The following is a 25,109-nucleotide window of genomic DNA, read 5'->3' as shown; positions in this document are numbered from 1 at the left end:
ATAAGATTCACTCCTTTGCACAATAATCTACCCTAATTTGCCTTTGAAAAACACAGATCAATGATTCAAGCATTTCAAAATGAAATAAATAATATATAAAATACATCTGAAACCTATCGAATCTAAACGAAATTTGCATTATTGACTCGTTTAACTGTTGCCATAATATATTATTCAACATTATTATTACAATTCCCAATTGCAATTTCAAATGAATAGACGAAAAGGCAATGTTTTTATTACAGATAGTATTTATTCAGGCTGTCGCTGCAAATCAAACACAGGCTTTATTTATTTGCCTTTGTCAGAGCGTGGTGCAGTCAACTGGAACTATGCTAATCCTCGGCTTAGTTCAGTTATCTCTCTCTCTCTCTCTCTTGCTCTATCTCACTGTATCTCTTTCGCCCTCTTCAGGTTAATTTAGCAGTTTTTGCATAAACAAAAAACTACTTAACTGCTAAGCTGAGCTGGGCTCTATGCGGTTCTTCTTCTTTGCCGCATATGCAAATCCACACAAATTAATTCCGAAATGAACCTTTGAACAGGTTCCTCCTCCTGCAACTGCTCGTCCTTCTCCTCATCCTGCTGCTGCCGCAGTGCGACAGTTGAATTGCGACTGCAACTTCATTTGCAACGTCAACGGCAATGCGCATTAACATTGTTTTCATTTTGCCAGCGAGATCTTTTAACATTTGCCAAACCGCTGACGAGCACAACTCTCGACTCTGTCGACTCTGCCGACACTGACGCAGCGGAAAAAGGAAATGCCCCGCCCACCCACAGGCAGCGGCTCTGTGTCCCTTGCAATTTGTATAAAAAGCGCTTTAACCTCTTCATTGCTCAGTCCAATAGCTCATCTACCTCTTCGCATCTCATCTCTGCTCTTCTCTTCTCTTCCCTTTCATCTCAGGCTCACATCCGCCGCGAATAGTGGAACACCCCATAGATACGACCGTGCCGCGACACGAGCCCGCAACGCTTAATTGCAAGGCAGAGGGCTCGCCCACGCCCACAATTCAGTGGTACAAGGATGGCGTACCACTCAAGATACTGCCCGGATCGCACCGCATCACCCTGCCGGCGGGCGGATTGTTTTTCCTCAAGGTAAGTTCTGTCCCAGCAATGTAAATTATGCGACAGTCTGAATGGAGTTGCTCTCACGGGAGTGGGAGACTCCTGCTGGAGTAAAAGATTGCAATGAAGATGTTTAGCTAACATTATTTTCGAAATATATACAGATAATATAAGTAATGGGATGATAATGGAAATATTTTTAATTAATGCTAAAAATATGAAATATGTTTTATAAGACTCTTACTATTTAAATAAATGAAGTAAATGAAGAAATGAAGAAATGAATGTAGAAATGGCCTCAAGATAATGAAAATATTATAAAGGAATGCCATAAAAATTCTTATCTATTTGTTTATATTATTTTATTTATTATTTTATTGCATTTATCTATTTATTACCATTTATTTTATTTTTGATTTTGTTTTATTTATTTATATTATTATTTTGATTTTGTTATATTTATTTATTTATTTATATTTTTTTTTTTTTTTTTTTTTTTTTTTTTTTTTTGAATCCTCTCTTTTTTATAAGAAATACGAACAGATAATATGAATATGATAATAATTTAGATTTTGAAATGAATATTATGAATAATATTAAAATGTAAATGAAATGAATTTCAAAAAATTTAATGCAAAACTTAAAAATGAATTGAATTGATCTCAAGAGAGGGAAAATTCTTTGCTAAAGATAAAAGCCCAGCGCTAAAAATACATTAAAATTTTGGAAATACTGCATGCAGATATTAAAAAACCTTTTTTTTTATTAAATTAAAATGTTCAACAAAGCTTTTCTGTCATATGATATACTTTAATATAGCTTTGAACGAAATTGATCAAAAATTGTTCATTCTATTTTCCCATTTTAAATTTAGGAGAACTTCATCTAATTAATCTAATCAATTTAACTAACTTTTAGCTTGTTCTTAATTTACTTTAATACTTGTTGTGCTTCATAATTTTATAATTGAATCGAAAAGCCGTATCAAATCCATATATAGTATAAATATTTTACCTTTAGTTGAGCTTAATCTGAGTTTGGAATATATTGCAATAGCAATAGGCGTAAAATGAGATGCTTGGAATCAATTTGTACAGTTCCAATATGGAACGAATGTAACTAGGAATGAATAATCGATCAACGATGGACTCTTACTGTTTGACAAAGTAAATTTACTTCAGTTTGCGCAGAATGGTCAAGATATCGCCTTCGTTGTTCGGGATTGTCTTTATGGCACTGGCTGCCAGGGAATTGGTTCATGGCGAATCAATAAATTTAAAACTTATTAAAGCCGTACTTAAGGACAATCTTGGAGGCAATGCCGCCTTTTCGCCTCGAATCCTGATAGACACCATGAAAGGATTTGCTGATATATCCGGCGGAAACACAGCTGCAGAAATTAATACAGTTATGCTGTTTAAAAGTAGCAACCTGCTACGTGGCAGTAATTACAGTTATACGGATTATACTGACGAAGTAAGGGATGAATATGACGAAACTAGAGAGTCCTACAGATTTAGAAACTCCAATGGGAATCTTAGATTCACGGACTATACTGACGAACTAAAAGACGATATAACTGACGAGTTTGACACAACTAGAGAACTAACTAACGAATTAACTGAAGAGTTTGACAGAACTAGAGAACTACCTGAAGAATTAACTGACGAATTTGACACAACTAGAGAACTAACTAACGAATTAACTGAAGAGTTTGACAGAACTAGAGAACTACCTGAAGAATTAACTGACGAATTTGACACAACAAGAGAACTCCCTGAAGAATTAACTGACGAATTTGACACAACTAGAGAACTACCTTACGAATTAACTGAAGAGTTTGACAGAACCGGAGAACTAACTAACGAATTAACTGACGAGTTTGACAGAACTAGAGAACTACCTGAAGAATTAACTGACGAATTTGACACAACAAGAGAACTCCCTGAAGAATTAACTGACGAATTTGACACAACTAGAGAACTACCTGACGAATTAACTGAAGAGTTTGACAGAACTAGAGAACTAACTAACGAATTAACTGACGAGTTTGACAGAACTAGAGAACTAACTAACGTATTAACTGACGAGTTTGACAGAACTAGAGAACTACCTGAAGAATTAACTGACGAATTTGACACAACAAGAGAACTCCCTGAAGAATTAACTGACGAATTTGACACAACTAGAGAACTACCTGACGAATTAACTGAAGAGTTTGACAGAACTAGAGAACTAACTAACGAATTAACTGACGAGTTTGACAGAACTAGAGAACTACCTGAAGAATTAACTGACGAATTTGACACAACTAGAGAACTAACTGACGAATTTGACAGAACTAGAGAACTAACTGACGAAATAAATGAAGAATTCGACTATACTATCGAGTCTGACCAATTTGGTGATTTGGATGAAACTAAGTCTCGTGCTATGTCAGACGTTACTCCCATTAACTCAGCTATATTTGCCTCTAAAGAAGTTCTACCTGCTCTGGGAAATACGGCGAAAGAAGTTAACTTTAACGACCCCCAAAATGCTTTACAAACTATCAATGATTGGGTAGCACAGCAAACTAAACGCAAAATAAAGAATTTCATCGATAGAGTTGAAGCAAACATGAAAATGATCTTGATCTCTACGGCCTCCTATGAAGTAGAGTGGAAATATAAATTTAATCCGAAATTGACGAAGAAGGAGAACTTCTATACGAGCCTAACTCAAACTACTCCCGTCGATATGATGAGCATACGCGGTAGATTTTATCGCAGATATATCAAAAGTATAGACGCCGACGTTTTACAACTGCCATTTGCAAAAAACGAAATTAAAATGACAATTCTATTGCCAAGGAAAACTAATGGCATAGACAAGCTTCTTGAGAGTTTGACGACGCTCGAGCTGAAAGATTTAAAGTTTAAAGGAAAGCCAACTAAACTAATCGATGTAAAACTGCCCAAGTTCGAAGTAGACTTCAAAGTTGATCTGAAGAAATCGATGCAGGGCCTGGGCGTTCACGATTTGTTCAGCAACGCGAATTTTCCAAATATAACCAATCACGGGGTAATGAAAGTGAATGTTATAGTACAAAACGTCGCAGTCGAAGTATCTGAACGTGGCGCCTTGTTTGCGTTTGCTGCAAGTTTGTATTTCGGATTGTAGCCTCCAACCTCCAACCAATTCAATGAAATATTTATATTTTACGTTCTAGGAGCACCCTCGCCAACTTCCAAATTTATAGTAGACCATCCATTTGTGTTTCTCATCCGCCGAGGCAACGATGTCTTTTTCGCAGGACGTGTCAACTTCGCCGATAATTAGGAGATTGTCGAAATAATATCGGGAACAGTTACTGAAGCTTTGCCTTTGCTCCTAGAACATTTCAGCAACTGTTTAACCTATCAACCCGAACAGCTGATCGATTATCTAGCTTTAGAGTTGTTGATTAAATCGGATTGATTTAGTGCGCGTTTATTTATATACTTTAGTCATCATGCCTAAACTGCTTGCGATAGGGATTCATTATTAATTAACCGTACTCTAATTTCTTCTCTATCAATAATAATCGATAATTAGACAACATTAATTAGGCGTGCAGCTGCCACTCCTTTAGTCATCATGCCTAAAATGCTGATAAGAATTCTTTATTACTTAATATGGTCTCGTGTATACCAACGCAGAACGAATTTACTTCCTTTTCTATCGATGATAATCGATAATTTGACAATATTTAATAAGCATGCAGCGAGCATGCTTGGTTAAACTGGAAATTAAAAATATTTATTTTGTATATAAATAGTAAATATATCAGACAGAGTAAGATAGAAGCAGAGAGAGAGAGAGAGAGAGTGAGAGTGAGCGAATCAGTTGAGCTGGTGCTATGAATGATTCTCCCATTGTTTACAGTAAAGAGCGGGCGCTTCGAATTGCCCAGCTGGCCAGACACACCTCTGTCCACAATAATATGCCCGGAAATTCCTTTCAAGCAGAGCTCAGCGTTAGGTCCTTTTGTATCCTTTTGCGCTAGAGCCAAATGAAACGAGCCTGTGGCACATTTACTTCATTTCGCTGCTTCGCTTGCTTATTATTATTTCTGTTATTTTTCTGCGCTTTACTTTTATGATGATTATTATTATTTTGTTTTTTGTCTTTTTTTTTTGCGCTCCCTCTCTCTCTTAGTCTTTGCTTGCATAATTATTATTTTTGCTGTCTCCGCGCTTTCATTCATATCTCATGAAAGGTCGAGGCAGCTGCTCGCGCTGGTTTGCTGTTTAAAAATTTTCATTTTGCCAGCTGTTGAGTGATGAACAAACTAATTGCTTTTATTTTTTCACATTTTATACACATCTGTGTGTGTGTGTGTGTGTGTGTGCGTGTGAGTGCGCGTGTATCTGTGCGAAAATATTTTTGCAAGCATTTCGCTGGGGCGGCCAACAACTTCATTAACGTAAGGTAAACAAACATTAAGAGGGACTCCCAAGGAGTTGGCTCGAATGGGAGATAGGAGCAGTCGAAGCCAACAGCAGACGCAGCCAGACAAATAAAGACAAACGGAAGCCAGTCCGGGCCCGGCTGGCAACGCAGCAAAAGTCAGAGCAGAGCAGAGCCTGATGAGCTGCCAGCTAAGTGTGTATGAGTGTGTGTGTGTGTGTAAGTCTGACTGTATATCTGTCTGTGTGAGTGTGTGTGCTGTGGCAGGCACTTGGACTGAGCACTCAGCAATTTACGACGCAAAAAGCCAACGGCGCGCGCGTTGATTATGCTGATGATGCAGTTGGAGCCGGAGCTGCCGCTGCCGCTGCCGCTGCTGTGGCCAGGACATTTGGGTGCGCTAGGTCCTGGCTGGCAGCAGCTACCCTCAACTCAACTGCCAGCTGCACTTGCTGCCTGCCACTTTTCACACTCGATCTGGCTGGCATTCGCATTCGCATTCGTATTCACATTCGCATTCGCATTTGTGTTTGTCTATTTGTTTATCACTTAAGTGCAAAAAAGGATTCGGGATGCAGGATTGCAGCAATCAGACGCTCTTCCGTTTTCTAAATGTTTCTGCTGCTGCTGCCACTGCTGCTATTTATTTGTGCTCGCTTTTAAATGAATTAATTCCAAAGCAGCCTCCCGTCTCGGCTTGCCTCACTCCATCCTGTCGTCCCCACGTTGGCCACATTCTATTTGGCCACGACATTTTCGGCATATTTCTGTGCAGCACGCTGAGACTTGTTGATTATCGAACATTTCGGGCGGGCAGGTGAATGCAATTTATTTAATTTGTGACAAAGCCCGAAAGGCTTTTAATTAAAGAGCTTAAAAGGTATTAAATAGAAGAGCTAGTTTTGTACAATAGGAAAAGGCTGCCACTTAAGTTAAATATTAAGCTGGATAATCTGCTTAATTTAATACAATTTTTTTTTATTTTTAAATGTGTTTAAGCTTTGACTTAAATCCAAAATCAAATTTCTAAAGTATTTGTATTTAAGTTTAAGTTTAAGAAAGAGTAAAGTTTTTTTAGTCAACGACCTATCGAGACCTATCGCAAGTCTTATAAGGGCATATAATATAGTAAGTTAACTTCAGTTCTTCTTCTAAGAACTGTTCGCCCAGCAATATTTTTACTCAATGCCAACGAAATAATATTTCATTTTAGTTTGTATAATTTTGCTAGTCTTAAATTCAATTTTTGCTTTTGTTCAGCTCGACTTGTGGAACTGACCCTTTGCGGGTGATATAAATTTTTTCCGTTTCGAGTTAATCCTCGACTTTTTGCAGCGCACAAAGGAATTGTCCATAAACTAATCCACATAAATTCACAGGCAGCTTCATTTTGAAATTTAAGCCAAGCATTTTATTTCTTTTGTTATTTCAGCTTAGTCTATTTTCCTTTTTTTTTTTTTTTTTAGAGTCCTTTTGCCATTTTTCTATGTCACTTGCATAATTTACATTCTAATTCCACCGGCTTTTCGCTCCCTATCTCTCTCTCTCTCTCTCTCCATCGTTCTCCCTCGCTCTGACAATGCCAGCTCGTTCTATCTCGCTTTCAATCATTCTCTGTTTCTGTTAAGTTTGGAACAATTCATCTTGCTTATAATGCGAGCGAAGCTCCTACTTGCCCGGGCATTATTATAACGAGGGGCGCCCTAGACCCGAAAATGATAGTCCCAAAACTATGCAGCACTATCAAATTACGGCAGAGCGAGAGGGAGAGAGGAAGCGGGAATGGGAGTGGGAGTGAGTCAAGATGCTGTTGCTTTAATGTGGCACAAAAGTTGGCTACAATAACGTCTTTAAGTAACAAAAGCAGACAAGCGAATGGGGAATATGCAATAAAATACAAGAAGACACAAGCGTATACATGTATAAGAGTGTATGTGTGAGGGAAAAGCGCGCTCGAAAAAAATATATAAAAGCTGAAGTGTAGTGAAAAGTGACAGTGGAAGAGCGAGCAACAGGGAGACAGACAATAATTTACGTAACAGCACGAAAAAAAGGAAGGAAAAGGGAAGTTGAACAGAACACAAGCACCAGTCAGACATGGGCGTACAGCAAAGGGGGGGCGTGGCGTACACATGATGATTTGTAGCAACTATGCTTTGCTTTTGCCTGCCTCATCAGCAACAACAACAGCAGCAGCAGCTGAAGAGCCACCAGCTTGCTCTCTGTTTTTCGGGCATATTTGTGGATCTGTCTGGCTGAGTCGAGTGTTTTCCATGTAAAGCGTTCGTTGCCATCTAAATGTTGATTTAAACGCTGAAGTAGTTTTGCGGCCAGCTTTAATATGCAATCAGCAATTCGAAGTAAGCTCAGCGCATAAATCAAACCGAATTTGATTGCAGTTCTTGCTGAATTTACTGCTTTACTGCGCCTCACTCGGGCTCAATTAAAAACCTGCTCGAGGCAGGTTAGCGAAATATTACTGCCTGGGGCGGCAGCTGCTCCACTTGCCACATAACTTTCAACTGGCGGCGCGTGGAGCACATTTTAATGAGTTTACAAACGCTTGACACATTCGCGGCTACATAAAAATAAGGCAGTTTATACGCACGGCCCACGCTGCGTATGCTTTATATATACATATTTATATGTGTGTGTATGTACATTACATGTACATCTTTTTTTATGTACGTAGCTCGCTTATTAACTGTGTAGGAAGTGCGGCAGGCTGTTAGCTGCTTTGAGAGCCGTTTAATGAACGACTTAACAGTTGGCAGCAAGTCAAGTAGTCATGCGAGTTGGTAGTAAAGAAAAAGATGGCCGACATACCAAGGCGCATATGTATGAAGAGCAGCTTGGCATAATGTTTGATTTATGGACAGCTTGTGGGGCAGAGAGGCTGCCTGAATCAGCAGCAGTTAGCCAAGACAAGTTAATATAGTAATATCATGGATGTAAGTAAGAGAAGGAACGCCTAACTAGCCCATGCTCTATGAGAGTCTTAGAAGAGGAACTCATAGTTTTCGCAATGTAAAAAGATTTCATAAGAGAGAGATTACATATAGAATATATGTATATAAGAATATGTAGTTGAGGATATTTAAAAGAATATATATAAATATATACGGGTATACATAGCAGATAATACGGGAAACGTTGAAGTGAGTATATATGTAGGATAGCATAAATATAGTGGAATACATACATATTTGAGGATAAATAGAAGAAGAAAATAAACATAAGCCATGATCATGTAGAGCAAGGAATATATATTTAAACTGATATAAATTAATAAAGCACTAAATACAGGAGAAGACTTACAGCTAAATATAAGACATATAACTATACTATACTACTACTTACTATAGAGGAGTCCATATAGGAGACATGTAATATAGAAACCTACCCAATAATCTGTTAGTTTTGAAAAATTGAAACTCTTTCAAAAGTTGTATAATCACTGATTTCATTTAATAATAAAATATATAAAATAAACAAAATAAATAAATGGCAAATTTCCACACATGTAGAACTCTCTGTAAAGCTGTTCACTACATTCTTTATAAACGTATTTAGTTTCTAAAATTGATGATGTCCACTTTTTCAATCTCTAATTTCATTTTTCATTAGCTAATTATATACTATGCATACACATATATATACATATACCTGTTGCTATCAACACAGCAACGTCTGCTCTCTCCCACTCGCTGCCGCTCTCTCTCTCTCTCTCTCTCTCCTCTGTCTCTCTTCCTCTCTCTGTTCTATACCAGTTGATGGCTGACAGGTAAACAATTTTGCTGACTGGATCGATTTCAGGCTCAATTAAAAACATTTACACGCCACATTTTACCGACTTTAAATTTAAGTAATATTATAAAACACACACACACACACACACTTTTTATCTTTATCTACACTTTCTCTGTCTATCTGTTGTCCTCCCTCTTTCTCTCTCTCTCTCTCTCTCTCTCTCTCTCTCTCAATTACAAAATGTAACAACATGAAAACGAAATGGCTCCCAAATGAAATGTTGTAAATTTATGGGTATTTTAAATTAAAACGGAAGCGTGTTTTCAACGCGCGACTACACACAGTTCAACACACACACATACACACACATACATACATATACACAGTCAATATATTTTATAGCCGCATTGTTGCCCCTTGACTCCTGCTTCCTCCGCGCAATTCAAAGACGCACGTAGCACACGGCAGAGCTGCTGCTGCTGCTGCTCTTGTTATTATTATTGTTGCTGTTGTTGTTGTTGTTGGTGTCAAATCAGTTTCAATGCTCGCTGGCAGCACGCACCAAACAACAACAACAACAGGAACAACAATACCAAAGCACAGCCAATTCTCAGCAATTCGCGTGGCTCCAGTCATTAAAGACATAAATAAATTTATGTGACTTTCGGCGCAGTTGCTTTGCCGTCTTCTGGGAGTCCCCGAAAAAAGCAAAACGCCAGAAAAGAAAATTTAATTTCAGCTCACCGGAAAATAAAGGCGACCCGAAATAGAAGTAGCAAAAGAGTGAGCAACACATATAGATTACATTGTCTGGCTTAGTCTCCACTGTGCGTATTATATATATATAGATATGTACATAGATATGTATATATATTCTTTTTTTTTTTTTTTGCTCACATTTTTATTTGTTCGCTCGTTGCCATTGTAACGGATCTGGTTGCCATTTTTTTTTTTTTTCATTAGAAAGGATGACGCTGCCGGAGGCTGCTGCCTTTCCATGTTATTTATATAAAATTTTTAATAACAAATGTTGCGCAGGCAGCTAATGAGCTTAGCTTTAGCCAGAGGAGAGGAGGAGGCGGAGTAGCCGTTGACGAAGCCGTAGGCTAGTGCTGCGTTGACCCACGGGTCGTATGCATGATTAAAGTGGAACTCAAATAGAATAATATATTATTGAAACGAGCGGATATATAGTGGGTGGATTAAATTTTAAATATTACGAATTTTTGGCATTTTATGAATTTGTATTAAAAAAAAAAAAAAAAATTTAATATACATACTACTGAAGTACATGTTAAATATATAATATACGAATATATATTAGGAATTTCGTTCAGTAATTTTTAGACAGCAAAAGCGTAGCATAGATAGTCAAGTAAAATTCCTGAGAATAGCTTCTACATAATATACATATAATACATTTAAGCGAAAGAAAATAATTTTTATTTTTGAGCTGAAAGCATATTAAGCTACAGCTATGTTTTACAGTATTAAATTATAATAATTAAATAATTATATATATTATATATTTAATTCATACCACAATGGCAAAAAGTTGCTTTAAGCGTATTAAAAGTTGCATAAAAACTATATATAAATATTTGATACCCACATCAAATGAATTAGAATGCTTTAGAAGCTCAGAAAAATGGAATAATTAAATAGTTTTTTTTTTCTCTCTCTCTCTCTCAAGTCACACAAAGTGCAGAACGTTAATCCGCTTGCCCGAGTAGACATCAAACGTGGATTATATATGGCTGTGGTGGCATATGAGAAAGGCAACATGTATTATATAAAGACAATGTGTATTTATATCTATATACATATATAAGAAGAGATTGCCACAAGTTTAGCCTGCAGTAAACGCTTTGCCTTGCCTTTGACTCGAACCGAAGCCGAGCTGAGCTGAGTTGAAATGAGTTGAGCATGACAATTGCGCTGAGGCCTGAAGCGCATTCACTTATTTGTTTTACAAAGCACACCCGAGGCACAGCAGCACACACCCACACACACACACACACACACACACCTATACACTCGCACAGCCACATGAGTAAGATTAAATGAAAGAATAATAGAGCTGAAGAACCCTTTTGTCATCTTCACTTAGCGCAACACTTAATTTCACTTGGATGAGGCGCAGAAGTTGTGTAAATTGTGCGAACTTTGTTGCTGCCGCTCGCTGCTCTGCCTGAGATAAATATGACAAACACACACACACACACCCACACTCACACACACACACACACACACACATTCTCCGTATAACATACATTTTGACATTTAATTTTAAGCGCATGTTGGGGAATTTCTTTTGTGCGCCAAAAACAAATAAACAAACTGCAAAGACAAAAACAGTGAAACAACACAAGGCAAAGGGCGCTAAGGCAGTGGGGCAGAGCGTGTGCGAGGGGAAGTGGGGTGGGGGTGGGAGCAGCCCACGAAGTAACTATAAAGTTGCTCGAGAGACATTTTATGATTTGAGCACTTGAAGGCAGCAGACGCGCAACAGACAACAGATTGCTGACTGTTTATTATGGCCAAAAAAGACGAGGCAACAGTGCAAAGGAGATGAGCTAAAGAGAGAGGAAGTGTGAGAAGGGGGGAACGAGAAGAGCGAGAGAGAGAGGAATGGGAGGGAAGGGTGGGAGGTCAGCAGCACATGAGATAGAGACTGCAAATCAACGTCTTGCGAAAGCACTTTTTGCAGTCCATTTGTAAAATGACAATAAGAAAGAAAGCAAAGCAATCTAAGAGATGATATAACTTGTTATATACCCTGTACAAACTAAGAGCAGTGGCAGTATTGGTTGATGGAAAGTATTGCGGTATTAAATATATATATACATATAGCTAAGCGAAGTGAAGAAGCAAAAAGGCAAAATATGACATAACCCGCCCTGTATACCCTATAAGCTAGTGGGAGCTTTAGTTACATTGCATACTAATGATATGTTACTATATACCCTATATTCATTTAAGACTGAATGTTAATTTAGTTGAATAATAATAAAATATAAATAAATATAACGTACAAATTCAAGTATACCCTGTAAAATATAATACCGATTTTTAAAGAATTTTATTTTAAAATAATCTGTTTTTATCTGTAACATTGTATATGCAAAAATAAAATAGTAATAATTATATAAAAATAATATTTTTGAAATCATTCTATTACTAATATACCCTAAAAAATATTATTATGATATGCCTTAATATGGATTAAAATAAAAAAAAAATAAAAATTTACATATTTAATATTTAATAATTTATTATTTATTTGATAATATATTAAACTACATAAAAATAGGCTATACAATAACAACCCTCAACTCTCATTGCAGTCGGGCATACCCGGCTGACCCTCGCTAAGTGACAGCGAAGAAAAAACACAATCTTTTACTCATTTCAATTAAAATTTGCTCACATTTGGCTCCAGCTTCTCGAGCTGAACCTCATCTCATTGTCTGCTTCTGCTTGCTTGCAGGTTGTCAATTCACGTCGCGAAACAGATGCTGGCGTCTACTGGTGCGAGGCCAAGAACGAGCTGGGCGTGGCACGGAGTCGCAATGCGACGCTGCAAGTGGCGGGTAAGTGCCATATCCCTAACCAAAGTCTCTCGCTGCCAACATGGATTTGCGTTTTTAATATTCTAAATTGATGTTGATTTTTGTGCTGCTGCTGTTGTTGCTGTTGCTCGGCTTCGATATGCTTCAGGGACAGCCAGGGACTTTTTTCTTTTTTGAATATTGGGGCTGAGCTGTTGCCCCGCCCACTTAACTAACTAGCTGGTGCTGCGTTTACAAGTTTTTCGCATGAACGCACCCACTTGTCTTGTCAGAGGTCTCCGTCTCCTGCCTCTATTAACCCGTTTTAGTTTCTGTGTCTCTTTTTCTCTCTATCTTCCCATCTCTTTTCTTGTCCTTTTTTTGTGACTTTTAAAGCCTTTTCAGCTGGTTAGTTGGTTGCTTGGTTGACTGAACGCAGCTCAGTCTGAGTTTTTCTTTCATTTTTCTTCACTTACTTTTTTATTTTGTCGAGTGTGTGCGGGCGTGTGTGTGTGAATATGCGTATGTGTGTGTGTGTGTGTGTGTGATTTATGGCCACATCTGCATATGGGTGTAGCTATATTTAGATTGGGCTAGGTCTGTTTGCGTAGAGCTTGATGCCAGCACAATAAATTGGAAAATGAACCACTCAAGGGCAGCTCAACTAGCATTAAATGTTCATATAATCGAAGTAAATATTTATGTGCTGTTATTTTGCGTTAGTTCTCAATTTATATGTGAATAGAAATGATATGTAAAATAACAAAACTTCAACTGCTAACAAAAAATAGTAAAAAAAAAGTAAAACTGAATCTATATTAAATTAAAGTTTAGTTTCAAAAATCTATATCAATAATATATTCTTATTATTTATATATATAAATATAAATCAGAGCAAAATAAATAAATATATAAAGATAAGAAAATAATTTTAGTACAATTTTTCAACCAACAGCAAATTTTTCAAATAAAAATAATTTTTGAAATATAACATTTTTAAGATACAGTTAAATTTCAAGTGTATAAATAATTTTACAAAATATATTTTATATATTTATATTTAAAATATATTTTAAACCTCATAAATTAATTTTAAATTTATTTATAAACTCGTATTTATAACTTAATGACAGCATATCACTTTCTACTCTACTTAAAATATTCATTATTTATATAGAAAGCCCATTTGAGGATCATTTTTCAGCCACGTCTTTTGGCTGTGGCCCACATTGTTCGATTTCTGTATTTCTTTTGGGCCATTTGTACTCCCGGTTGCCCTATTGCTACCGCAGACCAACATTTTGTCTCTTGTTGGCTAATATTTCTTTTATTTGCTGCTCTCCTTTCGTGTGCCCTCAATGCGAGCTGTGCCCTTCCCTACTTTTGCAGAGCACGACCGCCCACATGAAAATCGATATTGCTTCCTGACTTTCTGAGCTCATTTTTTTTTTTGTTCGGTTCTGTTCTGCTGCCTTTTTCTGTTTTTGTGGTTGGCTTTTGCTTTTTGCGGTATCCTTGGGGAATATTTTTCAATATTTGCATGTAAATCACGAAAAGCACGTCAAATTTGTTTGCTTGGTTAAAACGTCGTTATTGCGACTCTCCAGCTAAGAGCCAAGAGCAAGGCGTTCACATTGATTGGGTTAGGCAATAAAAGCGAGCAGGAGGCAGCAGCAGCAGCAGCAGCAGCTGGAAAAGGCAGTTCACTTGCTCAGTTAGCGTGGGAGTGGGTGAGGAGTAGGGGGGAGCAGGGTGCCGTTGTCTCTGTCAATAATAAAAACATAAGTTGCCTATTTCTGATGTTGTCAGCGCAATTTCTGTCGAACGTCGTCAGCATTACGCATACGCAATGTCAGCCCACTTACACAGAAAGGGGTAGAGCTTATCAAATATGAAAGTCAGTCAGGTTTATACAAATATTGTGGGCTACTTATTTGCTGTTGCTTAGCGCACAAAAACAAAAGCATATTTGCACTTGGCTGAATACACAAATGCGAGTGGCTAACAACAAAACAAAGAAACAATAATAAATAAGTCAAACACCCGGGTTGGCTTTAATATAAGTTAAAGCGAGAGAGCAGTTCATGAGAGAAACAAATTAGAAATTAGAAATTAGAAATTTATGGCACTAGAAATGTTGGTTATATTCTTTTTTATGTTTTTTTATCTTATGTATTCACCATCATATTATAATCATATGATTCTATAATTTATGTTTTAAGTATGTATTAGTTTTTTCTAAACAAAACAAAAAATAAATAAATTTTTGTTTCTTACGAATATAAAAGCCTGACAATTTCAATAAAATATTCAGCTATATGAAAATTATAATATAAATATTTTTCAAACACTTAATATATGTTACATCATTTTGCAATATATACAGAACACAAAGCTCATATTTAAATTTATATCTTATTTTATATTTTTGCGGTGGATCACAATACATTAGAGAAGATAGCACCGTATTTAAGTATCGATACCTAGCAATGAGTTTATCGATACTGCATTATAAAACTATTGCGCTCGACGAGAATGTTATTAAGGGAAGAAGAAGAAAATGTAATTCACAATTGTAGCAGATTCTTGTGAATGATTAATGTACAATTAAATTAAACGTTTTTCATTTTGAAACTAGAAATGTTTTGTACATCTAAAAATTTCCTTGCATTTTTGTTCATCTAAAATTTCATCTATATTTCTTTGTAATTATTTTTATTTAATCTTTCTCTTATATTTGTTTATTCTACAAAAAGGTAAAGTTTCATCATCATATATATGTAGATGCCATGCCCAAGAAACTTAAAAAAGATATTCAATTATCTTCTCTTCTTATCATATATCTTTCATAACGAGCCTTATGAATATTAATATGGCTTGCCTGGCCGCCAGAGCTCAAGCATATCTATCATAAATCTTCCACACACACATATATATACAGATATGTTTATGTGTGTGTGCCTTATAAATATTGCCTTAACGGTCATTTATTAACTCATTATCAGCAGCTGGCATTTTGCACCTTTTCAGCGCCTGTTTAACGCTTGACTGAGTCACGACCTCGAATCGAACCGTGCCGAGCCGTACCGAAACTGAAACTGAATCGAAAGCTGAGCCGAAAGCTGAAATCGTAGTTAGCCTGGCCTAGAACTCTTGGCCGTGCCACTGAACCTGACACTGATTATGACTTTGATTAATTTATTGATGGTTGGCGTGTTTCCTGCTGTGCTCAGCCATAGCCACAGCACCTACCGGACCGCCCTCTGTGCTCGCATTAAAAGTTTTGTCTGTATTTTAGGTATTTCTTCTTTTTTTTCTTTTTTTTTTTTTTTTTTTTTTTTGTCGAGGAAAAATTCGCTTTCGTGTTCACTTTCCATGCGTTGAAAGACTTTGATTTATGTTGATTTATAGACATCACTTTAAATTTAATAAAAGTCATGCTCGAACAGGTTTGAAACTAAGGCGCAGAGCAAATGCGCTTATTCACTTTGCAGATTAAAATGAAATGAAATGAAATAAAATAAAATGCAAAAAGTAAAATGTAATTTACGTAAAAGCAGCTGCTGCTTCTCCCCCCTTTTTTTTTACTGGATTTATTCGTTATATATTTTGTTGAATGCACAAAGCTCGCTTTTCAGAGCGCCGAAAATAAACCAAAAAGAACAAAAATTTGTACTTTCAGCTGCTTTTCAAGTGCTTGAAAGTTACTTGATTTATTACACTACTCTCCCACGCTGTCTATTCAAAAATGTCTCTATGTGTATGTGTGTGTGTGTGTGTGTGTGTATGATAGGGAGGAAAAATATTCACCTTAGCCGAATTTATAACTGAGCACATCGGTCTAGCTGCCAGTGTCAGCGACAGCAGGATGGAAAGGTGTGCAAATTACAGGTTCACAATTTGACCACAAGAAAAAAAAAAAAAAAAAAAAAAAAACTGCCAGCAGAGAAAACGGAACACGAACAAGTAAGAAAGCTCTAGTCGAGACTGCTCGACTACGAGATCCCCTGAACCCTTGGAGTGCTAGCTATTTCAATAATTTTTCGCGTCTTTCAGCTTACACAAGAAACACACACACATACACAAACACATACACATACAAGCACCCACGCATAAACACGCATGGGCTGCAGTGTGCGCTTACTATGAGAACTTAATTGTTTAATAACTTTTTTTGTGGACGTACGATCTTCATGAAACTTTTAGATTATGATTATAACATGAATATGCATGTAATTGCCAAAGCACAAGTCTCTAGTATTTGAAATACGCGTTTTACAAAAGTGAGGGTGAGGGGGTGAATTTAGAGGTGGGGGGTAAATTTTAACAAAAACCGAAATTGTATAAATTGCATATAAGCATACATTCAAAATTTGGAGACTCTAGCAATAAAGGTGTAGAAGATATAATTTTATAACTGGTTTTCGATAAGGTTTTTCATCGATAAAAAAAGATCGGGATGAGTTATCGAATTTTAATGATAAACTCGATATCCGCGCTGTAATTACGAACATTTTACAAAAAATTTGAAGTCTCTAGCTCTTATATCTTCGGAAATCGACGCGTTCAAACATACGGACAGACGGACAGACGGACAGACGGACAGACAGACAGACGGACAGGGCCAAATCAACTCAGCTCGTCACCCTGATCAAGAATATATATACTTTGTGGGGTCTGCCACGCCTCCTTCTGCCTGTTACATACATTTCAACAAAACCATTATACCCTGATTTCCCATTTTCAATGGGTTCAGGGTATAAAAATGGGAAATGGTAAATGGAGAATGCAAAAGCAGCGAACGCCATGCAAAATAAATGCAGACAGCTGAGTTAGTGCCTTAAATCTGCGGTTGGCCAGACCAAAAGCGAAAAGAGAACAAAATTATATATATGTTGATAATGCAGCCTGATTTATCATGCAGTCCAGGTGAAGCAAATGTTTTCAACTGCTTAACGAAAAGTTGTTCACAGGAAAAAATTGAAAAAAAAAATAATAATAATAATAATAATAATATATACATCTATAAAATATATTAAAATGTAAATGGCCAATATTCCATTTAAATTATTTTAAAATGCTGTTACAAATTGCGAAAGCTTGTTTATTATGAAATAGCATTTTCTTTTTTCTTAAATTTTCCAATATTCGCTATAATTACTATGGCTATTGCTATAATATTATAAGCTTTTATAAACAACGTCTTCCCTGAAAACGTTGCATTTTAATAAATATGCGATAGCACGAGCACATTTGCAATAGTTAATGTTATCGATAGTTTGAGTACATTTGACAATGAGTAAAAATTTAATAAAATGAGTATCTAAAATCTGAGCTTATAGAAGGACAAATCGAATTTAAATTAAATGAAATGAAGTACTTACAATTATTAATTTAAATCCTTCTCGTATATATAGTTATCGATATTGCCGATATAATTAGCAATTTACTATCGCTATCCAATTTAAGGCAGTCACGACTATCGAATAGTGGCAATAATAATTGCACTGACCAGTGATAATTGGTCAGTGATAATTGCAATTGCAACACTGCATTCGATAAAAGTGTCATTCGGGTATACGATATTTGTTTCACTTGCCATAAATTATCATTATCTAAGTCAACTCAAATTCTGCTAGCATTTCCGAAATACTACTCGAATACAGCTTTCAGGTTGACTAGCATACGAATTCAATTATTGAATTAGAAACTATCGATAGCGCAATTTGCAACACTGTATCGAAAGTCTCACACTTGCAACGCGGCTTACAAAGTAGGAATCGAAAGTGCCAACTGGCGTGCAGCTAAGTTTCAAAGCTTCCGGTCATCTTTCTTTCCGTCGTCGACTCTCGAGCTGAGCAGGTTAACTGGTCTCCCAGGGGAATCATCCGAGGACCAAGGGACGTTGAAGCCATGGACAAACCAATTGTCTGGGCACGTGTCGTGAAGGTGCTCGGCCGCACCGGCTCCCAGGGATAGTGCACCCAAGTGAAGGTGGAGTTCCTTGGCGAACAGAATCGCCAGATCATCCGCAATGTCAAGGGACCCGTGCGCGAGGGCGACATTTTGACGCTGCTCGAATCGGAGCGCGAGGCTCGTCGTTTGCGTTAGGAGGAGTGGAGCAGACTATTCAACTATATCCCAGCCGCTTGTTTGGAATTTGGACTTAAACGATCACTCAGTAGTATTTAAGTATATGCATTTTTGCGCAAGAAGTTTTCGCGAGGTTTCTTGGCGAATGCATGCATATAGAGCTCCCAAAAAAAGAAAAACGTGAATAACATAGAAATTAGTTTACATCAGATATTCATGCTTAAAGCTGCATAATGGCTTACAACAATCTATCACACACAAAGCTGCATAATGGCTTACAATCTATCACACTTAAAGCTGCATAATGGCTTAAACAATAGTTTGTAATATGGAAGGTTGACAACAATCTAAATTACTTAACATGGTGACGGTGATTCGGAGTGCCTAAATATTTTCTAATTTGATGAAATACAACAAACACTTCGAGGATACTGGACGATGGATTTCAAAAATGTTTTACTACAATCGATATGTACAATAGCTATACTTCAATATGTGTAGATTCGCACAAGAGCTTCGGGGATACCTCTTGGCGAATATATACATAAACAACAACAACAAAACATCTATAGTATGTGTACATTCGCGCAAGAAGTTTTGGCCAGCCTTCTTGGCGAATATATGCATACATATAATATATATCAAGATATAGAAGTAGGCAGTATAATTAATGCTAGTTTAATATGTACTTAGTTTCTTAGGAAGTAGTATCTAGATATTTTGAACGGAACACACATAGAGAGATAATACATAGAAAGATAACGTATGGAGATTATAACAGACAAATCGACTTAAAGCTGCATAATGGCTTAATATTTCTAAAGTACTTTAGATACACAAAAATATGTAATACTTAAAGCTGCATAATGGCTAATCGAAAATACTTTAAGCTGCATAATGGCTAAATAATCAAAAATACTTCAAGCTGCATAATGGCTAAAAATTATATTTACTCAAAATGTATGAATATCCTTAACTCTTATAAAGAAAATATGAAAATAAAAATGAAAAAATTTAATTATTTGTGTTTGATAAATTTCTGAGAATTTTGAAGTCTATTAAATATACAAATTAAAACTAAATTGTTAAAAAAAAATTATTTAGAATTTTTAAAAATTATTCAGATCATTGTGGCATAAAATATATGCGAGTTAATTCAATATATTTATTTTTACATTAATAAAAGAGAAAAAATTAATTAAACAATTATAAATCAATAAGTTAATGCATTGATCTACAACAAAATTAATTTTTAGATTTTATTGATGTAAAAATATATTGAAAGAGATCTTATTTATACAGCAATAGGAAAAGCTGCGCTAAAAGTAATCGATTGCTAAGAGTAATCGATTGGCTGGGAAAGCGTTCAACTGTGGGATTTTTTCACACTTTTCTGTTTGATTTAGCCTGGTTAGTGATTTAGCTAAACTTTATTTATCTTCTATATCGATGATGTGTTTCAGTTGCATTAAAACTGAATTAAATTAGTTAAAAAGCTGTGCGTGGCCTTCTCAGACTTTTTTAACAAATGAGCTGCAGGCACAGGTGCGAATGTGTGTGTGTGTGTGTATAAAAATCACATTTATGCCATTTAGCAACAATTTATCTTTGCTGTCAGACCACAAACACCCATGCACACACACACACACACACATACAGAGTGTGGGTGCCTTGGACTGCTTCGGGTTAAGGCAGGACAGGGACAGGCATTTATCATGCAAAACCAAGATAATTTATAACCACCAGGCAGCAGGCGGGCATCAAATGGACAGAGGCCAGCCCACACACACACTCACACACCCACACACATACACACAGTCTGTAAAGGTTTTGCCACTCATCGTCTGCTTCTGCTCGTCGTTTTACAGTGCTGCGCGATGAGTTTCGCCTGGAGCCACAGAACACGCGCATCGCACAGGGTGACACAGCGCTGCTGGAGTGTGCTGCGCCGCGGGGCATACCGGAACCGACGGTCACGTGGAAGAAGGGCGGCCAGAAATTGGATTTGGAGGGCACGAAGCGTATACGCATCGTTGATGGCGGCAATTTGGCCATACAGGATGCACGTCAAAGTGACGAGGGTCAATACCAGTGCATTGCCAAGAATCCGGTCGGTGTGCGCGAATCATCCCTGGCCACGCTCAAAGTACATGGTAAGCATCCTCCCTCTCCCTCTCCCTACCCTACCCAGCTCTGCCCACGACGGTGTGGCACACCTCGAATCAATGTGTCATGTCCAATTTGCTGAATTGTGACTTGGGTCGCTGCTCTCTCTCGCTCCGTGCACAGCAAGCACCTCAAATGCCGCTAAGCGCTTCATTATGTTTATTGCAGTTAAGCCCTACATCATACGCGGACCACATGATCAAACGGTTCTCGAAGGCGCCTCCGTCACATTTCCCTGCCGTGTGGGCGGGGATCCCATGCCGGATGTGCTATGGCTGCGCACAGCCTCCGGCGGCAACATGCCCCTAGGTGAGTCCTGTCCGCCTGTCCACCTGTCCGCCTGCCTGGAGGTGTTTCATCTAATACTAATATAATTTCCCGGCTGCCTGCAGACCGTGTCAGCGTCCTGGAGGATCGCAGCCTGCGCCTGGAGCGAGTCACAATTGCGGATGAGGGCGAATACAGCTGCGAAGCCGATAATGTGGTCGGCGCCATTACAGCAATGGGCACCCTGACGGTGTTTGGTAAGTGAAGGCAGCAATTGCTTCAATAGTTGTGAGCTAATGACACGAGCTGAAAGGACGTAGCTACTGGAGGAGATTCGAACTGAAGAGGAGCTTTGGCATAAGGAAGAGACTCTATTTGAAATGTATTAAAAATGAAGCAGAAGCACATTCGAGATTCAAGCTGAATCAATTCGAAATGTAATACAAATGATGCAGAAGCACATTAAAGCTTACAAGTTCAAGTTCTGACTGAACCTCAATACGAGCTGAGTTAAAAACTTATATTAAAGCTTAAATATGTCATTAAGATATTAAAAGCACCTCAAAGCTGCTGCATAGATATTTTAATTCTGTAGAGCTTATAAATTGAAATTGCAAGAGAAGGCTGCGAAAGCACATTGAATATTCCAAACTGTGGAATGAACTCTGTAGCTGTTATAAAAGTCATGAAATAATTTGAAATTAGAACAAAAAGCTCTTGCTCTATATTATTAAATGCTCGCAAAATGAGCCTTTAAAATAAAATGATTTATTAGTAGTAGTCCTTTAAATGCATTTGCAATCCAGTTTTCATGATAAAAATTTTCATTAGGCATCTAAAATTAAGAAGCTTTGCAAGCACAAACATACGATATTAAATATAGTATAGAATGAATACATCTAAAAAATTAATTTGATACAATTTACTATTTAGAGTTTCCTCATTTCAAGTCAAGTCGAGTCAAAGCATTAAAGTAAAGATTAAATAAGAGAGATTCGCTTGAAGCTTGTGTCATTTGACTCTATTTAGTGCTAGTCTCGCTTAGCTAATTAGTTGATACCCTACCTTCCCACGCCTCCGCACACTGTAGCACCCCCGAAATTCATACAACGACCCGCCAGCAAATCAGTTGAGCTCGGAGCGGACACCTCGTTCGAGTGCCGTGCCTCGGGCAATCCAAAGCCCACCATATTCTGGACAATCAAGAACAACAGCACGCTGATCTTTCCCGGGGCACCGCCACTGGATCGCTTTCACAGCCTGAACACCGAGGAGGGGCACTCGATCTTGACATTGACGCGCTTCCAGCGCACCGACAAGGATCTGGTCATCCTGTGCAACGCCATGAACGAGGTGGCTAGCATCACGTCGCGGGTGCAGCTCACTCTCGACTCGCAGGAGGATCGGCCGCCGCCGATAATCATCGCGGGACCCGTGAACCAAACGCTGCCCGTCAAGAGTCTGGCCACGCTGCAGTGCAAGGCGATTGGCCTGCCCAATCCGACGATCTCCTGGTACCGCGATGGCATCCCCGTGCAGCCCAGTGCCAAGCTGAACATCACGACTGCCGGAGATCTGATTATATCCGACCTGGACCGGCAGCAGGATCAGGGCCTCTACACCTGCGTGGCCAGCTCGCGGGCCGGCAAGTCCACCTGGAGCGGCTTCCTGCGCATCGAGCTGCCCACCAACCCGAACATCAAGTTCTATCGCGCGCCCGAGCAGAGCAAGTGCCCCTCTGCCCCCGGTCAGCCGACAGTGCTGAATGCCACTGCCTCAGCCATGACAATCGTGTGGCCCACGAGCGACAAGTTGGGCGCCTCGCCCTTCCTCGGCTACAGCGTGGAGATGTACTGCACGAACAAGAGCAAGACCTGGATCCCCATTGCCAGCAGGCTGAGCGAGCCCATTGTGACAGTGGAGCGGCTGGAGGCGGGCGCCGCCTACATGTTCATTGTGCGCGCCGAGAACGCGCTCGGCTTCTCGCCCCCCTCGCCCATCTCGGAGCCAATCACAGCCGGGCAGCTGGTGGGCGCCAGCTCCTCCAGCTCGGCCAGCTCGCAGCTGATGCTCAGCGATGTGGAGACGCTGCTGCAGGCGAACGACATTGTCGAGCTGCTCGAGGCGAATGCCAGCGACTCGACCTCCGTTCGGCTGGCCTGGGACATTGACAGCGGCCAGTACATCGAGGGCTACTATCTGTACGCCAGAGAGCTGCGCTCCTCGGAGTACAAGATGCTGACGCTGCTCAACAAGGGGCAGGGGCTGAGCTCGTGCACGGTGCCCGGTCTGGCGAAGGCTTCTACGTATGAGTTTTTTCTTGTGCCATTTTACAAGAGCGTCGTAGGCAAACCCTCCAACTCGAGACAGGCTCGCACCATGGAAGATGGTAAGGCTGCCCGAACTACAGGCTTTACTGGCTTACCTGCTAATCAGAGCTGCTTCACTGGCGCCTTATCAACTAGAACTAATTCGCAATTCAATCTCCTCCACTCTCTCTTTGCTCTCTGACAGTGCCCGAGGCGCCGCCGTTCGGCATGGAGGCCATCCAATTTAATCGCACCTCCGTCTTCCTCAAATGGCTTGCGCCACAGCCGAATCGCACGCACAACGGTACGTACTAAATAAATCCCTCAGAGCGGCCTAGAATGGGCTCCTTACCGTGGAGGCCTCTTATCTAATCTGTATGAGTTAGGTGTGAGACAGCTGGGCGCCTGGGCCGAGAAATTTCCATTAATTTCGAGAGTAGATCTTGAGCTTCTACTATGAATGTAATATTATAGGGCAAATCCTAGCATTTAGGGAATTTATGATTTATAAAAATAAATTAAAACTAAATGTGTCAATTCTAAATTAAAATTCTTTTAATATTTAATTTGTTGAAATAAATATATGTAGAATGGCAATACGAATATAAATTTTTATTACTCTATTATTTATTAGTGCCTTTGTATATTTTTGTAATTATTTTATAACTAATTCTATTTATAAATTATAATTTAATGTTTTTAAATTTATTTACTGATTATTTTGTATATATATTATTTTCTTATTCTATTGTATTTATATATATATTTTTAAAATTAATTATAATTTTTTATATTTATGAGTTATATTTTAATTGAATAATAATTATATTTTTTAAATAATATTATAATCATTTCATTGCATTATAATCTTTTACTTATTGGTAATTCATTATATATTTTAATTTCTTATGTTTTATTCATATATTGTATTTTGTATATTATTTGTATGTTTTTTTTTTTTCAATATTATAATTAATTTTATTTATGAAGTATATTTTAATTGATTGTTATTATTTATAATTGATTTATGTAAATAATAATATTAATAATGATTTCAATGCATTATATTCGGATAGTATATATTTTCTATTGTCAGACATTTTAATAAATATAACTGATTTTAATGAATACGTTTTATTTTTATATATTTCAGCTTTTTTGTTAAATTATTTTTTCTTTAATAATTTAATTTCATTTCAGCGATTTTTTTATTTTTATTTTTATTTTTTTTTTATTAAATTTACAGTCTGATATATAATTTACTACTTATTTATACTATTTTATTCTAGTTTATTATTACTATTATTGTTATAATTATTTATTAATATTGATATAAATTAGCTAAATCATATTCATTACATTAATGAACTTAATCATCTCAATGTTATTATTTATATAGCCCGTGCGGGCAGCCTCTAGTCCGATATGTAAATAGTCCATGCTTTATACGGCAAACGGAGAGCGGAAA

At 37.8% G+C, this 25,109-nt stretch overlaps 2 protein-coding genes and 1 pseudogene across 2 annotated transcripts in view; all 3 read left to right on the top strand.

Moving 5' to 3' along the window:
* Positions 1-25,109, top strand: part of robo3 (roundabout 3) — a 58,789-nt gene that overhangs the window by 21,885 nt on the left and 11,795 nt on the right. The window contains exons 2-8 of the mRNA XM_018004287.2: positions 911-1,104; positions 12,746-12,848; positions 20,768-21,052; positions 21,234-21,374; positions 21,458-21,589; positions 22,423-23,721; positions 23,847-23,945. Coding sequence (XP_017859776.1) covers positions 911-1,104; positions 12,746-12,848; positions 20,768-21,052; positions 21,234-21,374; positions 21,458-21,589; positions 22,423-23,721; positions 23,847-23,945 — 2,253 coding nt within the window. The remainder of the gene's footprint in view (positions 1-910; positions 1,105-12,745; positions 12,849-20,767; positions 21,053-21,233; positions 21,375-21,457; positions 21,590-22,422; positions 23,722-23,846; positions 23,946-25,109) is intronic.
* Positions 2,238-4,656, top strand: LOC108611571 (uncharacterized). The gene is made up of 2 exons (XM_018004289.2): positions 2,238-4,216; positions 4,286-4,656. The coding sequence occupies exons 1-2, from the start codon at positions 2,266-2,268 to the stop codon at positions 4,393-4,395; spliced, it is 2,061 nt and encodes a 686-aa protein (XP_017859778.2). The 5' UTR covers positions 2,238-2,265; the 3' UTR covers positions 4,396-4,656.
* Positions 18,508-19,917, top strand: LOC108611572 (small ribosomal subunit protein eS28 pseudogene; annotated as a pseudogene).

Source organism: Drosophila arizonae, chromosome 3 (genome assembly GCF_054131065.1).
Source record: "Drosophila arizonae isolate 15081-1271.41 chromosome 3, UAZ_ARI_1.0, whole genome shotgun sequence".
In the NCBI taxonomy this organism is placed as follows: Eukaryota; Metazoa; Arthropoda; class Insecta; order Diptera; family Drosophilidae; genus Drosophila; species Drosophila arizonae.
This window is presented reverse-complemented; position numbering and strand designations above follow the sequence as displayed.